This window comes from Protomyctophum parallelum (genome assembly GCF_964188405.1).
Source record: "Protomyctophum parallelum genome assembly, chromosome: 5".
Lineage (NCBI taxonomy): Eukaryota > Metazoa > Chordata > Actinopteri > Myctophiformes > Myctophidae > Protomyctophum > Protomyctophum parallelum.
The window spans coordinates 49,411,836-49,436,490 of NC_139702.1; the positions used below are offsets into that span (position 1 = coordinate 49,411,836).

Sequence of the window (24,655 nt, forward strand, 5' to 3'; positions counted from 1 at the left end):
CCTTGCCGTTGTTTCTTCTGCGTTCAACCCTCATCTTCATGTCTATAGGTGTGCAGTGGATCGCCTCCAAACAGACAATGGAAGTCTCCTCATCCTCTGCACAGATGCCAGCGGGAAAAATACGTCGACAGGGAGAATACTAGAGATCACTAAGGGAAAGGATTACGGTGAGTTGCAGTTTCCCCCCCACAGCCCCAACTGCAAAATGTTGATGATATTATTGACGTTTTGTGTGGGGATCTGGATCGCATTATGGCAGTGCGGTAATGTTGCTCCTGATGAAAATGACTGAGCCTGACCTTTGTGTGCGTTGTGTTTCATGGCCGCACAGCTTGAGAATCTTATGAAAACCTCTATTATCCCTTTGGATAACCTTTCATATTCCTCCTCTTGCATAAAAAATGACATCTGTTTTTACACATGTCAGCTCAGTGTGGATACCGGTGCCAGTCTTTTCATATTGTGAGAACATGGTATTTTGGCCCATCTCCAGCAAGCTCAGAAACACACCAGATAAAGTGCGGAGAGAGTGAAGTTTGATCGTGGAGCAAAAAAAATAAAATCCTTTGTGATCTGCAGAGATTCCTTCCTACAGTACTGTACAGCGCTGCCAAGAGAATGCGAGATTGTGTCCATGAATATGATTTATAGTTGTCAACAACAATGACTATCTCGATGATGGGTTAGCGCTGTTGAAAACACAGCTGAGAAGGAGGCCCAGCTCTTCATGTGGCGCACGCTGAGGCAATAATCAATACCAGAAGGGACTCGACAATATTGAATGCCGTCTTGACCACCCAAGATAACCCCTGAATCCTAAGTCCCTCCTCCTGACGAATGTATGCGACCGAAGCAAAGCTCACCTTTCAGTTCAATTCAGTTCAAGATTTTATTTTTTCCATGTGGAAAACGTGGTATGCAACAAGGTGGTCGTTAAACGAGATATATTCTCGCCATAAACACATAGAGAATCATATACTGTAAGACACATTATATTAATGATTCAGGGAAATGGCCATGTACTGTAGGATTGGGCAGTGGTTTTGGAATTTTCTGTGCCCAAGGCATCAACAGGCAAATAAACACCTGTATTAATATCTGTGCAAAATAGACACTATCAATCTGCGAAAATTAAATAACTGATCTACAAGTTCACGTGTTGTGATGACACTTTGTGAACTTGTGGATCTCTTTTTTTAATGTGAAGGAAAAAAATGAATAGTAATAGTAATAGTAATAATAAGAGTATAGAAGATAATTCATAACTTTTTGAATTTGTATAAATGGCAAGAATGTAGTTTGTGTTTGTTACACACCTGGACTTGTCTCACGACTTACGGCACACCATTTTGATAACCACTGGCCTATAGGATAATGAGACACACAGCCCTATTGCAGATAGCTGTAAGAACAGATGGTGGTCGCTTATGAGATCAACCCCAATTATTTTTCAGTACCTTTGAAATAGCGCAGTTTACTTCCTTACCAAAGCAAACCCTCATCAATGGAAACCACACAGCGCTATGTGCTAATGGACTCCTGACAGATTGCACTAAATATGGATATCCCTTTTTGATCACAACACAAACAAGGAACACTTGTCGTTATTGTAGGCATTAATCACGCTAAGGTCTTAAGTAGCAACTCATTAGCATCCAACCACAGGAGTGTGCATGGTATTAATTAATGTACTGCAATGTAACCCATATGGTGATATACAGTACATACAGTATATATATATATATATATATTGTGTGTGTGTGTGTGTGTGTGTGTGTGTGTGTGTGTGTGTGTGTGTGTGTGTGTGTGTGTGTGTGTGTGTGTGTGTGTGTGTGTGTGCGCGTGTGCATGTGCGTGTGCGTGTGCGTGTGTGTGTGCGTGCGTGCGTGCATAAACAAACGTGGACTAAAACAAAAGTATGGTATTATACAAGAGTGAAAGGAAGAAAAAGACTAAACATTTTGCGTTTAAAATATGTCTAAAATACAGAGCAGATGCACAGTACTTTAACCAGCCTTCTGCCCCCTCCTTGGCTTTCTATAGAAAATGAGCCGTCCATCTATGACCTGCAGTCCAGTGGCGGGGCAGCGCCTGTCGGTGGCTTCATCTACAGGGGCTGCCAGTCCAGAAGACTTTACGGCAGTTATGTGTTTGGAGACAAAAGTGGGTAAGTAGAAAAACTCACTGGTGAGGAATGGCTGTAAACAACTCTATATTAAAAACATGAGGCTTTGGCCATTCGCTGGTCCAGTGGTAGAAGCCTCCGGTCAGACATGTGCTTGACTCTGTCTAGAGTCTAGACAGAGCCTCTCTTTCAAAAAATGGTCTAATAAAGGTCCCTGTACAATCTGTAGGTATATGTTACTAGTTACTAGGTGTGTAGTTTGTGAACAGAGATCCAGTGTTTGTGCTAATGGTTTAGCACAAACAGATTTAAACAGATTTACAAAAATGCATTTGTCTCTGATTATTTTCCCAGATTGCATTTTATGGTCAAAACAAGCTATGTTCAACGGCCCTTAACTAAAGAACCGATGATCGCGGTTACAAGATTGTCTTTCCCGGTGAAAGAAAAGACGATCGTCCGTCTCTCCACACAGAATAATTTATGAATTAATACCTGGCAGTTAATATGTTAACATGTACAATGTACATAAAAAATATCAAGAGAAAACATTTATTCTTCATTGCTGTAGTGGGACATCTGCTTTATTTTACATTGGGCTATAGGCATAAGCATAATCTTGAGCGTTGCCTATACACATCACCAATGATGAGCAAACATCAGATGAGTGCTAACCTTTAATTGGCATAGCAGGCTGGGACATACAAACAGTCCCAACACTTCTAGACTACTGTCACTTTCTGTTCTATGCTGTAAAAAGGGCGCATCACACATTGCTGAATAATCACCTGGCATCCTTGCATGATCCCTACTGTCTGATTTCTGGAAAGGTCGAACCAAAATGTTTACCCTTTGTAGTAGCATCACTTACCATTATGATGCTGTACTGCTACAGTCAGTGAAGCTATAAAACTAAAGTGGCATTCTCAGGGTTAGGCCTACCGAGACAATATAATATCAAGGACTGGCCATAACTCCGACATCCCATTGCTCCAACTACGCGGCTTCGCGTGCGGTTAGGGTTAGGGAGGGTTAAGGACAGGGTTAGTAATGCGGCGAGTCGGACCAACATGCCATAATGCGCCGTCAGAACAATGACACGGCACCATAACCAGCCCTTTTTGCCACAGTGGCTTCCTTTTCCAATCCAGTTTATAATCTGCTGCTGCGGTAACAAGCGCAGCTGATCTGTGAGCTTTCGGGGGCATTTTCCAAGATGATCAAACTGACATCTGTCCCTTTCCTCAGCAGATCTATGCCAACATAAACCCGGAGTTCTGCGTGTGGTTTCCATTGGCATATGCCAAGGAAAAAAAAACACCAGTATCATGTTACTGTCACCACCACGGCTCAGCTCATTCAGTGTAAATTGAGATTAGATTCCTTGGCCCGAACTGTTCACAGTTTTCTTTGGTTTGTAATTCATCCTACTTCGCTGATGTCAAACATCGACGCTAGCGTAAACAGAGGAAATAAATAGCGGAGAGGAGGGAAGGGAAGCGCGCTATCGGTAGATGGCATCGAGTTTGAAAAATTGTGCGGTCGTGGCTGATTCTGTGCCTTATTACAGTTCTGTGGCAGCAGAGATGTTGCGGCTGCGAGTGAAGGTTTCTGGCACAGAGTTTGTTTTGAAACTGAAAAAGCCAGAGCCTAAATGACACCATGTGGGCTCCGGGTTGGGAAATGCAAGATGGATCAATGAACTGTGACACAACAAGAAGTAGTTGTGTCCGACCCAACTCGACTGACACATTACCAATGCTACTGTTGATGAATTGGATTTTATCTTGCATTTGCAGTGATTGATAACTGCAGCAATCACTTTGTCTTATTCCAGTGTATTATCTATTAATCAATGTGATATTTCCTACCACTCCTTAAAAACTCTTTATTGTGAAAAGTAATTTTTCATTGGCTAATGCAGGTTAATAAAGACAAGGAGGAATAAGGCTATTGCAAACTAATGTATACCATGTATTATATATACATTAGTATACTATAACCTAACCTCCAATTTTAACCCACCACTGTGTGTTCCGCTTGTCTCAGTAACCTGCGAATCCTTCAGAAGTCTTCCTCATCCTCACCTTCATCAACATCAGCCAGCGGAGGCGAACAGTGGCAAGAGAAAGCTCTGTGTCTGGGCCCAACCTCCTCCTGTGGTTCCACACTGGTGGGACACATCCTGGGCTTTGGAGAGGATGAACTGGGTTAGTATCTGCCTTGGTCGGATGTACTCCTCCTCCATGATATCACAAACAGTGGGTGGGGACTCGGGAGACTCGGGACCCATTTGTGCGTCACGGACCAACATTTATGGGTCACTTTTATATATATCACTTTAATTATATATATATATATATATAAAAAAATATATATATACATATATATATATATAATACATAATTGTCGACCTGAAAGGTTTGGGAACCACTGTATTAGATGCGCTACATTTAGCATTACAATGTAGTATGACAATAATATATATGTATCACCTTATGCATTGTATGCTTTTTGTATAAGCTGTTTGTTTATTTCTCAGCCGCGTTCGCCTCAAAATATAAATATAATATAACACTCCAAATCAACCTATCCACATTCAGCCTCCCTTTCCATCCCACCTCTCCCCCCCCCCCCCCCCCCCCTCTCTCTCTCTCGCTTGATAAGAGTCGATATGAGTGACAGCAAAAGTGTCAACAAATCTTGTGAAGTCAACTGCTTGTCAGGACATGGAGCCAGCTTGAAAGCCATGTTTATTCATCGTGACATATCTCAAAACTCTGGAGAAACCATTGTTTAGAGTCATTGGGTGTTGTATATGGAACAATGGCACATGTATTTACATGAACAATCCCTTGTGTTGGGGAAATGTTCCGCTTGATTATTTACCAAGAGGATTGTACAGTTTTGACACCAGCATAGTGGTATATATATTTTGCTTCTGACCCCCAGAATTATGTTTAGGAGGGGTTGTTGCAATTGTTTCTGGCCCTTGTGTGTTTGTGAGCATTTGTGTTCACGTGCACACAGGGTCAGATTCAAGCCATTTCCAAACCAATACCCGAGCACAGGCAAACAGGAAGTCACAATCGCAGGAAATGGAATACCCCAGTGTCCAGACCTTCTTAACGCGTTCCCAAACAGGATATTAAACACTGCGCACTTCCCACTGGATTAACAGTAATTTCCATAAGATAGCATTACTGCTCAAAGGGCCCACTAACTGTGGGCCGTGTATTTGTGACCACCTAGCATGTGATAATGTTTTCACACACAATCTGAGATGTGTTATTCCACACCTGGAAGATCAGCAGCTTGAAGATAATCCAGAGTGCATTGAGCTGAACAATGATAAGGTGCAGAATGGTCCAGAGGTCCATTACAAATTGAGATATCTTTCCAACTCCTTCGCGCATCTCGAGCCCCCTCCTGCCAATCTACTTAAAACTTGCCGTGCATATCGCCAAGGAGTGTGGTGCCATCTTCAGCCAATAGTGTGCATTATGGGTTACTAATTACTGTATGTTAAGATACATTTTTAAGACGGTGGCTTATAAAGATTGCTTCGCTATTGAGGATGGAATTATCTATGGTCTTGCTGACTCTGATGAACTTTGGCTAGCACAGTTCCAGAATGGGTATGCAGCGTTTCGGAATGAAAGTCTTCATTTGGAGGATACTCGACCCCCACCACAGCGCCTCATCACATCACCCACAGAATGATTAGCTGTCAACTCTGGTTTTGCTGCTCCGCAACACATGATATTGAGGCCTCACGCAAACACCAGTAATGGCTATTCATTGTTCTTGCTGGGTTCTTTTGAAGATTTCCGCATTTGTTCATGATTTGGTGGTGGTGCAAGAAATGTGGAGGAGTGGGCACGTGTCCCAACCAAAGTGCAGGCCCCTCAGACTCTCTTTGAGGCTTGTTTCTCGTTAAATGATCCGACTGTTTCCCCATCATGAGGATACAGTGAAAGGATCCATGAAATTCTCTCGTAAGAAGGTCAATTGGAAAGTACAATGCTGCAGTGTTGGGCTGGCTTTATACTTAGTCCCGTGCTGGTGTCGTACCCATCAAAATAACTGTTCTACAAGCTCCCAAGTCAACGCATTGCAGCACAACTCACTGTGATCTTGTAGATCTACTATTTTCAGTGGGTAACACCACATGCAAGTACGTACCTCATAATGAGTGTGTGTATAGTATATCAAGCCTTGTAGATTAATCTCACCTCCCAAAGGAAGCCTCAAACCAATGAGAACATACAGTACACAGACCAGAGATATCTTCCCATTTGTTCAACTTAATTCATAAACATGCACAAGTGCTTACTACTTTTACGTGTTGGGCAGTACAGCCTTCATTATAATATACAGTCTATGTGTTGTGAATAATTCATGGGAAAGTTCAATTTGTATTTCTCATGAAAATCTGTTCCTCTTCCTCAGGTGAGGTGTACATTTTATTAAATATTTTCCTCTTCCTCAGGTGAGGTGTACATTTTATTAAATATTTTCCTCTTCCTCAGGTGAGGTGTACATCTTGGCGAGCAGTAAAAGCATGGTCCAGTCACACAGTGGGAAGCTCTACAAGCTGGTGGACCCCAAAAGGTACAGTCCAACATTTTTAATGGCCAACCCAACCTGTGGGCCGGGGCTTACCGGTGGGCCCTAATGTTAAAAGAATGTATGAAGAATTGAAGATGCTACAATTGTGCAAATGCCTTCTAAATAAGTAGATCTCACACTCATTGTTATTTTTTGTCACAAACGCAGTGTGGCTGCTATTCTTTAATAGCCAACGCAAACAGCAAAAAGGACACGGACGCTTACCCAGTTGTAATGGGTTAAAACCTTAAAAAAAAAAGTAATGTGTTTGAAAAAGTTTTCACGTCTCAGGTCAAAATAAGGGTTTCACTGAAAAACACATAATGTGTTTTTGTGTCAATAGTCATTAGTCCGATGGCGTATTATTCCGACGGCACGTTGGTCCGACTCACCGCATTACTAAACCTGTCCCTAACCCTAACCATACGCAAAGCCAAGTTGTCGGAGTAATGGGATAATGGGAATTATGTGGACACTTTCGAGATTTTCAAGTGGGCCCTGATCCAGAAAAGGTTGGGAACCACTGGTACCGTGTCTTGTATTTTTATAGCTTGGTGGTTTCAATCCAGTCTAGTAACAGAACCACAGGCATAAACATCAACAGGGCCTGGACGTCGTGGGGGCCCATGGAGAAAGAAGAAATAAAAAAGAAAGAAAGACACCAAGGTTTCGTCAATGATGTCACTGACTGGTTTATAAACAGCGTCAAGTGCATACTACTTCGATGTTGCATAACAGTGACATCACTGTAGAGCCCTTGGTATCTTTACTATAACCTTAGTTTCAACGTGTGTTTGTGATCAGCAGCGTAATGAACTAAACAAAATATTTCCACCATGTTGTTACGCCTGTGAACAGCCCACAACAGGTAGTTTAAGCCAAGCCGTCTCATTGGTCAAAGTTTGTTTCACAGTTAGGTGTGAGTGATGAGTCATTGCAGTTTGAAAAACTACTCCCAGCAAAATGATTGTTGGCTTAAAGTAAACACCAAGATAAAATGTGAGTGAATTAATTTAGTAAAAGAAATCTTTGCTTACAAAACAGAAACAGTTGTGTGGATGTAATCACACCTGCATTTGAAAGATTGAGTAATCAACTAGAGGCAACAATTTTCTTTCTAAATGGATCCACAGCGTTTTGCAATTTAGCCCCTCGTCTCTGACTTAGATTCTCTTATTTTCCAAGTTTATTGTAGTTTCAAGTTGTAATTTGGTCTAGTTACAGTAAGTAAGCAATCACTCAAATTTTGTTTATACAGCAGCCAAGCAGTCTCATTGGTCAAAGACGTGTTCCAACTGTGATGTTAATTCCTATAAAGCACATTTAATTGTGAGTCTGCGGTTGTTTGCGCAAATACTGTCTGTCATCATCAAAATGATGATGTGACTTCATCAAACCAGTCTGAAGTCATCTGTTACAATACCAGCTTTTTCCACTGTGGATGCTGATGTGGACATCATGTTCTCATAATAATAACCATCATGGTATACATTTTAAGAAAGAGACATATTTGAACAGTACACAGAACATGATATTTGAGCCACCTTGATGCGTGTGTGTGTGTGTGTGTGTGTTAAACATAACATTCAGAAGAACAGCAGAATCACAGGAACATCATTCCTTCTCATATCCCTCTCTCCTGTTCCTTCCTTACACATCTCCCACAATGCATCGCTGGGACCCAGTTGGTACTTGCATCCCCCTCGACACATCATCACGCAATCATTGGCTTCTTCAGCCAAGACAAACTCTGAGCATTAATTGGAGAGTAAGCGCAGAGTTTGAAAATGTTAGTGCAAGGTATTGCTAACAGAGACGCGTACGAGCTGGCCCCTTTTCACCCTGCTAGCACAACGCTGGCCTGGTGGTTATTTTCGGAACGTTTGACAGCCGTTTGGGTGAAAACGCGGTGGGGGAAAGGGGAAAAACTGGCTGCAAAGGCACCTGTTGACAGCATAGAGACCTCCCTCCTCCACCGGTGCAGGAACTTTTATTTAATCACATGAAAGAACACATGTACAAGTACAGGGGATGCATTTTCTTAGTTTTACTGTGGAGTGCACTGAAGTTGCCTTTGAATCAGAGCTTTCTAATCAACGCAGATGCAGGTTTATTCCCTTTCTTCCATCATAATTGGATAATTTACAGGCACAACCGTGTGATGCTATGTGTTGCGGCCTAGCTTACGGTGTATATGTGTGTGTTGTGTTTTTCCACCCATGTGTGTGTGTGTGTGTGTGTGTGTGTGTGGATGCGTGCGTGCGTGCGTACTGTATGTTCTTGTATCTGGGCGAACACATCATTTGAAATATATGTGTGTGTGCTTGTGTCAAAACTGTTCTCTAACTCGCCCCATATGTTGCACGTTGTTAAAAATCACTTTTACACAGTGATGGATCTATAAAATGTTTGTTTGTGCCAAGCCATGTACATGTGAAAAACATTTGTCCGTGAATACCGGGAAATGATGCAAGTATTCCACAAATCCCCCTGCTGTGTCCTCCCTATGGCGAATACGTGTTTGTCATTGACGTATCACTCTCCAGCTGTAAAGAAATCACATTGAACGTGAGCAAACTTTGCCCGGCGCTGTCTTATTCAAACCAATAGCTTATTAAGCTGAACTTGTTGCTATGTAAAACCTCCCATGTTTCTGAACTTTGTGCACTTATTTGACACGCTTGAGCGAAGCTGGGAAGCGGGGATCAGTGGTCGGCAGTGAGGTCATCCGGCTGCATGTCAGCAGGTGGGGCTTCTTTAGAGACGACGCAGCGCACGGAACTCACTACACTGCGGGAGCGAGGTCTGGAGAAGGGCCGTGATGTCGTAATGTCCCGTTAGGCGGACCATATGCACCCTAGTGTCCCAATCTGGGGAGAACGTTCTGCAAAAAACAGCTGATCTACAAGCTTTGCTATTTAAGGCGAGCCAAAGAGATTTAGGCGTAGAGGAAACACAATGGACACAAGGAATTGACCTCTGCTGATTATAGGACATTTTCAATCACAGAGATGCATGTTGTTCGCTGAAGCAGCATTGACTCCAGACATCTCCATTGCAGGCTCTATACCAATCGGATTTGGCATTACGGCTTCCGGGTGCTTTTAAACTCTGCTCAGGTATGCGCTTTCCCAAATGTGTGTGGCCAAAATAGCATATTTTGGGGGGAGCGTGCCAACCCGCCCACAGCCACACCTTTAGGCACAAATAACGGTGTCGGCATAATGGATAGTGGGTAACGCTGCACCAAAATACCATTTAGGGACAGTGCAAGCTGCTATACTGGTCATTTGCGGGCAGCGGCTAACGAAAATAGAGCCCATAGGGTTTATTTAAGCTGTTAAGTCAGAGAGAGACAGAAAAAGACACAAGGATCAGATGTATTAGAGAGAGGGAGTCGAGAATTTGAAATACAAAAAGAGACTGACAGTGAGGGAGGGTCATTTAGTCTACGCATGTACAGTACATACGAATGTGTGTGTGTGTGTGTGTGTGTGTGTGTGTGTGTACTGTATGTACTGTATGTATGCCTCAGCATCACAATAGAAACATATCCCCGGCTAATTACTCCGAGGGTGATGACAGTACCACCCAAGTCTTTGCGCAATTAATTACGGTGCAGATGTTTCTGGAAGGGGCCCCGGCGGCGGCGGCCCCAGTCTGTATTTATGTGCTCTGGCAGGGCCTGCCGGCCCACGTTTTTCTCCCCAAGAACAATTCTTTCCACCATCTATCGGGCTTGTTTAGTCTGCGCAGACCCTGTGGTGTTGGAGCGCTGACTCCTTAACACACTCGCCACTTGGTTATTAGGATCTTGTTACAGGAGGAGTGGGGATAAAGGGGGGGGGGGAGTAGCTAACGCCTCTGACCTCAGCCTGTTATCAAGTCGGGTGGTCCTCCTCATCTCCCTTCTCCTCTCCTCCACTTCCATGTTCCCGTTTCTTTTTTTTTCTCTAGTTTTTTTTTTTTGTTATCAGGGAATGGAAAGCAAAGTAAGGAAGGGAGGGATGGATAACTTTGGGGTGACATGCAAAACAGAGCGGCGCTTCAGTATGTATGCAGCTGTAGCTAGCCGGGGCCACGACCAACCCGTACGAAAATACATATATATGTACAAGCTCACAACACATAGCAATGCCATGCCTATATGGTCACACCTCTTGACATCACACCTCCATGTATGGTCACGCCTCGTGACATGTCACGCCACCATATATGGCCATCTCCATATATGAAGATCATGACACTGACCTCATCTAACCCTCTACATGGAGAAGACTGGATCATCACCTAGATCTGCATACCATATATGGAGCCAGCCAGCAGTACTATATCTGACCTCAAACGCTTAGATCTCCATATTCAATAAGTTGATCTGACCTCACCAAACCGTACACTCAAGACACGCTCCATATATGGCCAGTACATAATTCATTCCATATGTTGATCTGACCCCACGCCCAGCAGTCTTCCGTCTGCCGTCACTCAGGCGGATGCGTGCACGCGTCTTGTATTTATTTGGGGTGATTTGTCTTTCTTTTTTTTTTGCATTTCGAAAAATAGGGATCCCAGGGTTAGTGGTTAAGTGTGTGTGTGCATGCATGTGTGCGTGTGTGTGTGTGCGTGCGCATGTGCGTGCATGTGCATGTTTAGGAAGGAGCACAGGGGAAAGAAGGAACAGCCAGGGAGGGTGGTAGAGGAGGCGTAAAGGGGGAAACGTCAGCCATAAACTCCCTCGGCGGTGTTTGTGTAAACATGTCCAGAACAGATGACTTCATTTCTAGGTATTTGTTTGTCAGCTGGAGCACCCCTCCAATAATAAATAGGCCACCATGCATTCTGAAACACTTGCATGCGTGCACTGCAATGTGAGGCTGCGAGGGAGGATTGAAAAGGAGCAAGAGAGGTGACAGAGACAGAGAATGAGGCTCACTGTTTGCGGTGGGCCTGAAGAGGAGGGAGGAGATAGTTATTTTCCAAATCTCTGATAATTAATTAGATCCTACTAATTACACGAATTGCACTATACTTCCAGACACAGTTGAAGCTGGCACAATATCTTACAAATTCTCTGGATGTTTTGCTCAATCTGCCCAGTATGAACATAGGACAGGATAGTCACTACACATTTACATAATACTCCCTCATAAAATAGCAATTATATTTTCATAGAAATGCACAGATCAGTGAACAGAAGTTCACTAATCCATAGTAAATGTATGTGCATTACACTTTGTGCCAAGACTGCCTTAAAAGAAACAAATGATGGTGTAGCCTGCAACTTATTTGTCATTGGATGCTGTAGTTGTAACCTGCTATAACACATTCAAGTCTAACAATTATATTAAATTGTATCTTTATTACCAGCTTGTGGAGCACAGACACTGGTCTGAAGTAAGTCGCTGCACTAGTAGTGATTGTTTCGTAACTTTCTCCTGAACACATTCAATTCATTTTTCATGCAAACTAAAGCAAGAGAAAATGAATAGCGGACAAAAGGATGACATTCATACACTCTTACAACCACAAACAATCCAATATCTAACTGTAAACATAAACAAAAATTACTTAACTAGGCTTCCAATAAAAATGAATTCTTATCTAATATATTCCTGACCTGAGCATGCACCTCGTTGCGGCTGCAGAGTCTCAAATATGTTTACTCATTTTGGTTTTCTGGTCTGTGTGCACACAAACCAGACATCATGACTATTACAACAATGTAACAATTTGGTTCTTACTCTGGAGCTTTTGAGTCCTCTAATCATCTAATCAACCCTGACTCTAGTAAAGCCAGTTGACACCAATGATTCGCAAAAAGATGCAACACTTACAACCACTGCAACTGGTTGCAAGTTGCAACTCGAACTTGTTGTGTTGCACATCATTGTTATGGACTGGGTTTCACTCTTACATGTCCCCATGTTTCACTCTTGCGGCAGTTGCTACACCTGCATTTATCCCATCAGGATAAATAAAGGTTTATCATTATCATACAGTATCGTGTCTAATTAGACAGAATTACTGTCTGCATGCATGAGTGCATGTGGGTCCATCCGCAGTCAAATGGAATTAACTTCATTCTCAGAAGCGTAGCCTGCAGGGAGTCCTTAAATCATTACACGGATTGTCAAATCTCCTACTGATTTCTGCGGTCATTTGTCTTTCCATTGCATCAGCCTCTGTCCAAACAGAAGGGGGTGGGAGTGGGGGGGGGGTAATGTTATCACGAAGCACTTTTCACACATTGGGGTTTAGTCAGCTGCTGCCTTGTGTGATTGAATTTACAAAGAAGCAGAGAACCTTGAAAACACAGTGAACTGAGAAAGACCAGTCCTGTTTTATGAAGTGTATTAAACTGTTTATGTCGCAAATCACTAGATTGACCAGGGAAGGTACACACCCTATACTTGACTGCACTTGTTTCTCTTCTCTTGCGCTTCCATATTTGTGTTCGTTCACGTTATTATCGTCCACGTGGGTGGGAGGAGCGTGCACACACATGCACGCACGTGCAGGAGCCTGTGTGGGCATGCACCAAAAAAAAAGAAACACCCCCTCTTTTATTCCCCCATCCCTCCTAAATCTTCCTGGGGCTCTAGCACTGGTTCTCTCCTGGACAAAGCTGCTTGCCAGTCCCATTGAATAGCCCAGGCTCCTACAATACACAGTAAATTTCCTCGCACAATTAAAACAAGCAACGAGGCGACAAAGGCAGCCCCCAAACAATGGAGGCAGATGACAAAACAGCAAAAGGGACCACACTGGGGCGTTTGATTAAGCCATTGTCCCCGTGCACAATGTACACCACTCCACGGTCATTTTCTCACATATACCTCATGTCAATCAAACAGGCCCTGTGTGCCAACGAGCTAAACCTGTGCGCACACGCAAACACATGTGTATCACACACTTATCTGCAAACACTTATACACACACAGACACACACACACACACACACACACACACACGCACACACACCATCACTAGCATACATATTGCAGTTGAACGTACGAGACGTTGATCTCAGATAAGGCAGCAGGGAGGACCTTTCTCCTGAAAGGAGTGCTGTTATCTGCGGGCCAATCTAGAGCCCAATGTATCGGTTTGTCTGCTATATCGACCATTTTCAAGCTTGTACTGTAGATCGGCTATTTATGACAAAGAACAAATCTGACTTTGTAAAATAATGTTCCGTTTATGTGAGTATTTCATGTACTTTGTTTGTTTCATAATTATATAGTACTTAAATCATGAATTAATTGATTTCAAATGTATTATTGGTATTAACATATCGGTGAACACATTGGCCAATCTCCAAAATCGGGATCGCATCGGACCCAACTATCTGGCATCAGTTGCGCTCTAGTCCCATCAATCCATCTATCTGTCTGGAGGTCTATCCATCCTCTAGTCCCATCAATCCATCTATCTGTCTGGAGGTCTATCCATCCTCTAGTCCCATCATCCATCTATCTGTCTGGAGGTCTATCCATCCTCTAGTCCCATCAATCCATCTATCTGTCTGGAGGTCTATCCATCCTCTAGTCCCATCATCCATCTATCTGTCTGGAGGTCTATCCATCCTCTAGTCCCATCAATCCATCTATCTGTCTGGAGGTCTATCCATCCTCTAGTCCCATCAATCCATCTATCTGTCTGGAGGTCTATCCATCCTCTAGTCCCATCAATCCATCTATCTGTCTGGAGGTCTATCCATCCTCTAGTCCCATCACCCATCTATCTGTCTGGAGGTCTATCCATCCTCTAGTCCCATCACCCATCTATCTGTCTGAGGTCTATCTCTAGTCCCATCATCCATCTATCTGTCTGGAGGTCTATCCATCCTCTAGTCCCATCACCCATCTATCTGTCTGAGGTCTATCTCTAGTCCCATCATCCATCTATCTGTCTGGAGGTCTATCCATCCTCTAGTCCCATCATCCATCTATCTGTCTGGAGGTCTATCCATCCATCCTTATTTCCACCTGAGTCTCTCCCTCCCTCTGCTTCTCTCTCTCTCTCTCTCCCTCTCTCTCCCTCTCTCTCCCTCCCTCTGCCTCTCTCTCCCTCCCTCCCTCTCTGGTCACAGGCCTGCTCACACCCCTCCCAAAGCTGATAAGTTCCCACAGTGGCTGTTGACCCAGCTGCCTTTGTCAAGTGGCGCTAGCAGCAGGTGCTGTTTTCTCAGCCAGGCTGGCAGTGATACAGGCTGTATGGTTTGCGTCTCTGACCCCCGTCTACTATTAACAGTGTTCACTGCAGACCCCCACCAATCCTCCAGGGACTCTCTCTCTTTCTCTCTCCCTCCCTTCTCTCTTGCTCTCTTTCTCTACGGTCCCTTCCTTCTTTCTCCTTCTCTTCTTCTTCTTTTTCTTTTTTACTACGTGCAGCCTGTCCCTCAACAAAAGCCAATGTGGAAATGGGGAAGACAGAGGCTGGAGTTGGGTGCTGATGGGAGCATGGGAATCAACCCCTCCCTGAGAACACACACACAAACACACACACACGCTACACACCATACGCACACCCCTTTGGTCCTGCCCTACAATGCCATCAGTCACTGTGGACAAGAGTAGCACTTTCTAAGCTGTGAAGTCCAAAGGTGCATGCAAACACACACACACACACACACACACACACACACACACACACACACGCTCGCGCGCACATACACACAAAGATGCGCGCACACATAGGCACATGTGTGGACTGTGTACACACACAAACACACACACACACATACACACGCATACACACACACTTGCATGATTAACAACAGACAAGTTCTCAGCCACTGCTGCTAATCTATCAACTCATAATGCCTGTTTTAGGCTCGGCTCTATTGATAAGCTCGCAACGCATCACGTCATGCATCGCAACACATTGTAAGTCTGCAGATTGTCACATATAACTATGTATAAATCAGGCAGTACACTCCCTGACCTTTAACATGACAGGATGCTGCCATAATGACCACCCCATGATGTACTGTAGTTAATCCACAATCACTAGATAAAGGCTTTCACTCTTTGCAGCACCATGATTGATGGGGCCTGCACTCCCAGCCTCGTGCGTGCGTGCGTGCGTGCGTGTGTGCGTGCGTGCGTGCGTGTGTGCGTGTGTGTGTGCGTGTTCAACTTCTGGATAATGAGAATTCATGGAGGAACGTGTCCTGCCTCATTAGCTGTTTAGCTCAGTACAGCAGGGATGTTTACGCTTTGCTCCCGCCTACACAAACACTTCTGTACACACACACACACAGGCACACACACACAGGCACACACACACTCTTCTGCGCGCACACACACACACACACACATGCAAGTGGAGAACAGGCGCTTCACATTTGAACTTCATTACGCACAAGTTCTATCATTTCCAGACTGCCAGAGCGTGATATGAAATAATTGGACTATGGCTCATTTGTTGGTGTGCGTGTGTGCATGTTCATCCTGATATGAAACAATCACAACATGTTTTGCTGCACAGACTGCATGGGCCCATGTGCTGCAGGGATGTTGTCATAAAATGGCCGATAAGGACCCAAATCCCTGGTCCTTGATTCAATGCAGATCACGAACAAGCACTTGGTTCCACCTCCCTTTGTGTGTGTGTGACGTGTGTGTGTGTGTGCGTGCGTGCGTGCATGCGTGCGTGCGTGCGTGCTCGCTCGTGTACTATTTGTTTTGTCAAACCTGTGTGTGCATGTTTAAAGGTGTGCATTGGGACGACCTAATAGACAAATGGTTAGGGAGCTTCCCTCGGCACAGGAATGCCTTCTATACTGTTCCTGGTTTGACTCCGGTCTGCATTTCCTGCCTCTCATTTTGCCGTGTCTTATCTATTTATTAAAGCATGAAATCACACCCTCATATATCATCACTCATCATACATCATCCCATTCTGGCCAATCACAATTTGCGTCCTTATGTGTTCAATGTTTGCGTTTACACACTTTTGTCTTCAATGTTTGCATTTACACAAACCCTCAGAGCTGGACCTAGGAGGGGCTAGCACCCCTCAAAAATGTCATTAATGAATCTAAATGACAAAAGGTGTGTGTTATCATTGTTATCATTATCATTATTGTTCTGTTGTGTGGAGGAAATGTGGAAATCTCCCAATGCATTCCGTGGTCATTCCGTGGGAGAGAAAAGGCAGCGGAATTCTCCAAAGCCCCGTCTCTAACATCTACCGCTTCAGATGTGTTTCTGTTATATCTGTCCAATGCTTTCAACCCTTGCATGTAACATTCCCACCCGACCTCCTTCTGGCTCCAGGCCCCAGGCCCCTAAGGAGTGCCAGCGGCAGGTGGAGCCCCCAGAGCTGCTGATGACAGCCTGCTCCAGGCACTGCAAGAACGGACACTGCACCCCCACCGGCAAGTGCTGCTGCAGTCCTGGCTGGGAAGGGCCCTTCTGCCGAATCGGTGAGTGAGTGCCCGTTTTCCCCCAGTGGAGTCAGTGGAGCTGTCACTGCTATCGCAGGACCCGTTCCAAATATCGGAGTATCTGGATTATGTTTTTCCCTATAGCAGGCAGAACCGTAGTAGTGGACTTGAAGAGGAAACACCAAGGAAAATCACAGTCAGATTTACGTTATTGGCCAAGTACAGTAGCTGTAGAGGAATGTGTCTTGGCACCACTGGTGCAGGAACATATTGACAAGTTTGGACATAAGTACTGTACATACTGACACAACTGACACAGCTGATGCACCTCACATTTTGTACAATAAGACAATGTAGCACAATACTGTATAATATACAGAACATATATTCTATACCACAACAAGCAGACAGCCAAGAATGTAGCGGAAGAGACTCCAGCAGAACATTAACTCATAACCTGCCAAGGATGTGTTTTATGTGTTTTTCATGAAACCCCAGAGCACAAAGACGTGTTTTCTTTTCTTTTTTTCTATTAATTCAAATGGAGATCGCCGGTGCCAGCGATGGCGATCAGCGTCTACGCTGCTAGGAGATAAACCGGAGAAATCGGTCCGTCAATGAAAAAGTTTCCCGCTTGTTGACTTCAATGAAATCTTAAAAACCTTATATCTCTTATTCTTTTCCCAGATTGCGTTTATGATCAAAACGTTGATGCTCACGGCTCATGCCTCAGGTGTTCCAAAAAATAGTCTGCGAGATATTTCCTTTAATTCAAATGGCAGCTTAGAATCTGTGATTCAGTAAACAGATTCTATCCAGAGTTGGCATGATTTGGTTCATGCAAGTAGGATTCAAGGCTATAGATTTCATCCTAGGTTAGCATGATTTGGTTCTAGAATGTTATCCTGATTTAATACTATTAGACAGAAATGAAAACAGCACAAGGTACAGTCAGACATTTGTGCTAAAAGGTCATATATCGATTTAATCCAAGTTTAGCTAAGAGGGTGATCTGGAATTGGGAAGGTCACTTGAACATCGACATACACTTCAATTCACAATCTCTCTCTCTCTCTCTCTCTCTCTCTCTCTCTCTCTCTTAGCTAAATGTGAACCAGGATGTCGCAATGGAGGAGTGTGCATGGAGCCGAATAAGTGCCTGTGCAAGAGTGGCTACTCAGGGGCTCAGTGTGAGAAGGGCGAGCGGGGCATGCCCAACGACCAAGAGAAAGACGGCATCCTGGACCACATCATTGACATGACCTCCTACCTGCTTGACCTCACCAGCTACATCGTATAGGGGTGTGTAGAGAGGGAGAGGGGCAGGGAGAGGGTGGGGGGGGCAGGGGGGGAGGCGGGCTGTGGAGGAACATCTACTAGTCCATACCGCCTCAACATATAACCCCCCCACACACACCCCCGCAACAAATCTACCTACGCCACCACCAGCAGACTTTGAGGACACAACCTGACAAAGGGGAGCCTCATCAATCTCACAAATCCCTCACACGCACATAACACATGTGCATGCGCACACACAAACAAACACTCACACACACACACACACACACACACACACACACACAGACACAGACAGGACCCCTCCATCCCCCTGCCATCTTACCCCCAATTGGCCATTTGCTCATCAACCATCCCTGCGCAAAATTCTTTCCTCTTTCGTTTTCTTTGCCTATAAGCTACTTGCTCTTGGATGGCAGAGCCCTTGCACCCGGGTCAACTGATCTCGCACACCTCCAGAGGTCCACAAAAACAGGACAGTGGTGATGGTGATTGACAAGCATGGCCTTCAGGTTCCGGAGGTCCCATTGAAGATTTGTCCTCACTCATTCATATACGGTGTCCTTGCACCCCTTGTCATGCCGACGCCATGTTTGAACGACACGTTTTTTTTTTTTTTGCAGAGCTACAGTGGAGACCTCCAGTCCACAAGACACTCTCCTACAGGAATGGCCATTTTAGCACAAGACTATTTGGATTCCTTCTCTCTGTTAGGAGGGGTTGAAAGATATTGCCTTACAAATGGCTCCACATAAAACGGGGTCCAAGACATTTCCAAGGCCATAGCTCGCCCAGTAGTTTTCTCTGAGGAGGAGTAATGTTGGCATCCGAAGACCCACTTCAGTCCAAATCATGAATGGCAAATGTCTACATACGCAGACATTGGAGGGACACTGCTTCTCACTGCCAGTCAATACAGCAGCAACACTGAAAAATGAAAAAAAGGATTCTGAGAAGTTTATGATAATCATGTGTTGTGTAGAGCACACAATCTTACGTGCTTATAGAATTTTAAAGGCACTAGTAGGAGAGAGACAAACCATGTTGTCACAGTTACAGTGTGGGGTTCAGCTTCTATTTTAGTTTGTGGGCACATTGTCATAAAAAAGCTATCTTGGTATATTGTATACATTGGTATAGATTTGTTTTGCGATGCTCACTTGACGTGCTATCGATGTACTGAATGGATCTGTGACAGAAGACTGTTTTCTGCTTACTGAAATAAGAGATGAGTGAGTAGATCACATGCCTTTGTACTTAAAAAAAAGAAAAAATCAAAGCCAGTCTTGTACATTTTGAACGGAGTCATCAACTTTCATGCACTGTATTCATGCATTCATTCTTTCATTCAATCTCTCATTCATAGATTTGTTCAATTTAACAGTGGACACAGTAACAGCAATACATGTCATTTACACTTTTCATTTACACACATGCTAATACATGAATTATTGTTATTGTTTGCAACAAGGATTCCTGTCATTGCCTCACACACTGAGCCCCAGCTCAACTTCAGTTACTATAAAGGGAAGAGAGAGAGAGAGAGAGAGAGAGAGAGAGAGAGAGAGAAAGCGAGAGAGAGAGAGAGAGAGAGAGAGAGAGAGTATAGAGAGAAGATATGTCTATTTCCTATAGAGCTGATCTAAGTACTACTTAGCTTTGCAAAAAATACTATAGCATTACTATTGCTGTCATAGAGGAGCGTTTATTTTTTTAAGCGTAATAATATATGGGAGAGAATGGTGTTTATAGAAAAGCAGTTTTTACACTAAGCTTGTAAAGTGTCATTTCATGTTGCTCCTTCCTTATGTAGTTTTTTCCCCCCCTTTCTCCTGTTTGTAGAGCTTCAAGGACATGTGCGTGGGTGGGGTTGGGGGACGACGACGACGACAGTATTTTCACTCAATCTAATAACACTTACAAATAGACACACTAACAAAACACCCACATCTATACACGTACATCCGCTTACTCTCTGACAATGACACCTCCACCGCTCGTATACTAGTGTGTAAAGTGTCTCCGCTGTTCGGAATGATCAAAGATCCGGTCAGGGGGGGGCCACCTCCGAGACACTGGAAGAGGTTCACAGTCGCGAGTCTCCAGATCTTATCGGAGAGCAGAGCAGATTAAAGATTAGCCAGGTTCTGTCTAATACAGATACAGTCTGAAGGGGAAAGGAAATGCAGAGGCTGATGATCGCTGTGGCATGACAGGCTCTAGACAAGAAAGTAGTCAGACAACAATTAAATGCAGACCGCTATATTGTCTGGTGCCACCTTAATGTGTTTGTGTGGATGGAGGGGGGTTAATACACACAAAATAAATATTTACATAATATGTACGATAGGGTATAGCTTATATACTGACACACCCATGCATACACATAGACAAAAATGGTATACACACATGCTCATACATCCTGCCAAAACACACACACACACACAATGCACAGACCCACACACAATCCATCTGCCGACTGATTCAAAACTATTTATCCGTTCATTTGATGTTTTGCCATTTCTGAATTCCACAAGACAATCTTGGAACGCCAGCCAGTGTGTTTAAGGTCTCGGAGAAGACAAACATTTACATTTCTCCTTTGCCTTTGTTCCCCACACCAACCCACCACAAACACAATGTTTGGAGTGACTTCTTATTCCTTTATAGCATTAAGTCAAACAGAGTTGTCTGTGTCTAGATTTACATCCACATCAACTGACAAACAAGAGGTCTGTTTTTTTGTTTTCTTTTGTTACCCCCCACCTCACATGTCTTTGTTTTTTTGTTTTTTGTTTTTGACATAAAGAAACCTGATCTACCTGGTCTGGATGCGTCAAAATGATATTCATGCTGTAATAAAGTGGGAAAATTATAATTTTTTTAGCACTTAATGTGAAAGTTGCATTGTGGCTGCTGAGACGGCATGGTGTGAATAGAATAACCAGTTTTCATTATTTAAGTAGTTACGCAAAATAAAATAATTATTTAAGTCTGTCTACGTTGTTTTTACCGTTGTACTGTATGTGACCATTTTTTTTTTATTCATGTATTGTAAATAAAAACTAGGGCTACCATTTTCTTTTCAGAAATATCAATATGTCTATTAAAGTTTATAGCATGTCTACATTACTTGCATGTCTCTGTTTTTTGCGACCAAAGGTTGCAGTTAACTATGGAATTGTGCATTTCCCGTCAGTGTGTCGGCACCATCAGTGTGTTGGCCGGGCACCAAATATTATGCCCGGGTATGTCATAGTAAATCTGACCTGCTGTCGCAGTTAAAGGGGAATACCACTCATTTACAATATTCTACTATGTCATTAATATACCTTAGAGATGTTGTGCTCTGTTAATGATTTCTTTCAGACCTCCAGTTCTAGGCAACACAGAATGGGGGGACTTCTAGGTATATTAATGACAGTAAAATGTTGAAAATGAGTGGAATTCCCCTTTTAGCCCATATATGGAGATCCCTGATGTCATCAATATTGGCCAGCAACTCTACATCTGACCTCAAACCCTTAGATCTCCATATATGGATATATGTCAGAACCTGTTCTGACATTCCATATATCAATAGCCTGGCTAATAAAGCAGACTCAAATCACACTGTCCCGGCAGGCTTTAATCTTTTGCCAACGGCTGATTCGGTCTGGCTTATTAGTCAGGCTACCTCATCAAACCCTATACACTCAAGAGAATGTCCCCGCTACCACCCTTAGATCTCCATACTGTATGGAGCTGACCTGTTCTGGCATATATAATATTATATTATATTTATCTATCTATAAATGCACCAAGTCTCTGTACGTCTGTCTGTCTGTGTGGGTAATCCACGTAACTCGAGAACCGTTTACCCCACAGACTTCAAATTCGACACGCGTTCCACAAAACCGCAGGGGGGGCAGTGGCCGGTGTCGAGTCGGTCGGACCAACTATTGTCCAGAACCGCCTCAAAAAGGCCTCTGCCCGGCTCTGAGAGGGCCCCTGCCCTGGGTCCATATATGGAGCTGGCCTATTTTCTGACATCTTTGGGCATGCCTGACAAATAACTCATGTATGGGCAGAAAAGGGACACTGACTGGGTGGGGCATGCATTTCCAACTTGCATCGTTCCAAGTAGGCCACGGGCACTGCTGTAGTGTAGAGGACCCACTGCACCGCTCTAGTATATAAACTGGTCTAAATTGGTCATTCATCTGAGAGTATACTTTCAAAGTTAAATTAAAGCTGCAATGTGTAACTTTCAAGTCCTGCCCAGGATACAAACCTTGATGTCCCACATGAGAGACCAAATTTCTTCCTGGGGAAATATTGCATGAGCTTCAGGCAGAACTACTTCAGCAGGTGTACTACCCAACACCAGCAGGATGTACATTTCTCAATAGAAGCTAGTGCGGCAGCCTCCAAGTTAACCACGGCAGATATATACTATCCCCCTGCCTAAATATCAATCTGACCTTGTCGCTTTTGTGACGCTTCTGGCAAGACGTCTTATTCTCATGCATTGGAAAAAAACATACCCCCCTTCACAATCCCAGTTGGATATCTGACATACTGTATTTTTTAAAATTGGAAAAAATTAAATATACATTGCGTGGCTCAATCTCCAAATTCAGTAAAGCATGGTAGCCTTTTCTGTCTCATGTTGACCGCCTTACACTTGTGCCCCCGATTGAACCTGATTGAACCTGATTGACTGTCGCCTGACTGGCCAACCTGTCTTGTCTGGATGATGTTTGTGACCGAGATCTGCTTTGTATATTGACTAAATTGTGCCTTTTCTATCTCATGTTGACCGCCTTACACTTGTGCCCCCGATTGAAGCTGAATAACTGTCGCCTGACTGGCCAACCTGTCTTTTTTTTTTTTTTTATCAAATGTTTTTTATTTTAAGACAAAAATCACAATAATACACGTTAACAACATGAATGACTTAAAGAAAACAAAAAAACAACACATAACAGCAAAAGCAAGGAACACAAAAACAAACAATCCCACCCACCCCTCCCCCCCGAGACCAAAGATGCCACAAAATGTCATTACTCCTACTACTGTGCAATGGAAACAAAAAATAAATAAATAATGATAATAATAATAATAATAATGATTAAACCATGCCCTTAACCAAATCTGCAATACCAGACCAAATCTCAATGTTTTCCTCTTTTGCACCATGCAATCTTGCTGTAGACATTTCTAGATAAATGATGTCTAGAAAGGTCAAAGCCCATTGGCGAAATGACAATGTATGAGGCGGTTTCCAGTGCGAAGCAACCATCTTCTTTGCGGCCGTTACGCCAGCAAAGAAGACACGAATACGGGTGTTATTTAATGGCAACTGGGATACATCATTTCATAAGAATGGGGAGGGTGTGATGTTAACTTGTAGAATAGTCGAAAGGTTAGTAGCAACCAAATTCCAAAATGTGAGGACACTCGGACACTCCCACACCATATGAAAGAATGTACCTATGGCGTTTGACGTGCAGAAAGTGCAGTTGTGATTATTTAAAATCCGCATAGCACACAATCTACGGGGGGTTAAGTATAGGCCAACCTGTCTTGTCTGGATGATGTTTGTGACCATGATCTGCTATGTATATTGACTATATTAGAGTTTATTTTTATTTTTATATATTGTTTTTATTGTTTTGTTGTGTTTTGAATGTTGTTTGGTTGTCTTGATTTGGAGTTTGTGTTTTGTTGTGTGTGTTTTAGTTTTTTTTGTATTTGTCACTCTGTTTTTATTTCTCAATTTACTTCTATTTTGTAAAAAACAAAAAATGAGTAAACAGGGCAGATATGGTTATATTGTATTAACATTACTCTACCAGGTTTAACATCAATATTTTTGTTATCCACTTAGTTTGTTGGTACTGCAACTAAGCATCCTGTGTGAACCTTTTCTGCATATACTGTAAGAACTATTAAAAGCAAGGGTTACTCCTCTTTCAGCCACCAGAATAGAAGTAGAAAGGAATGGTTTGGTAACTAGTTGGTCTTAACCACAGTAACGTGATGTGAAGTCACAACATTACCCACTTCCCATCTAACCCTATCCGCCTGTCAGTCATGATGCCACGCTGGGAACTCTCTGGGCTCATTTCTGGTAAGTCACATTTCAAAGATGTTTCCACTAATGGTTTTTCCTCCGCCCAGGTAAAGAGTGCAGTACAGGGAGGGATGTTGAGAAAATGTTTAGGCTAAATCAGGGCCAATGG

General features: G+C 43.4%; 1 protein-coding gene across 1 annotated transcript in view; it reads left to right on the plus strand.

Moving 5' to 3' along the window:
• Nucleotides 1–18,438, plus strand: part of hhip (hedgehog interacting protein) — a 46,841-nt gene extending 28,403 nt beyond the window's left edge. The window contains exons 8-13 of the mRNA XM_083764701.1: nt 49–167; nt 2,044–2,167; nt 4,175–4,335; nt 6,658–6,739; nt 17,020–17,168; nt 18,233–18,438. Of these exons, the coding sequence (XP_083620827.1) occupies nt 49–167; nt 2,044–2,167; nt 4,175–4,335; nt 6,658–6,739; nt 17,020–17,168; nt 18,233–18,429 (832 nt within the window). The 3' untranslated portion in view covers nt 18,430–18,438. The remainder of the gene's footprint in view (nt 1–48; nt 168–2,043; nt 2,168–4,174; nt 4,336–6,657; nt 6,740–17,019; nt 17,169–18,232) is intronic.
• Nucleotides 18,439–24,655: the final 6,217 nt, after the last annotated feature.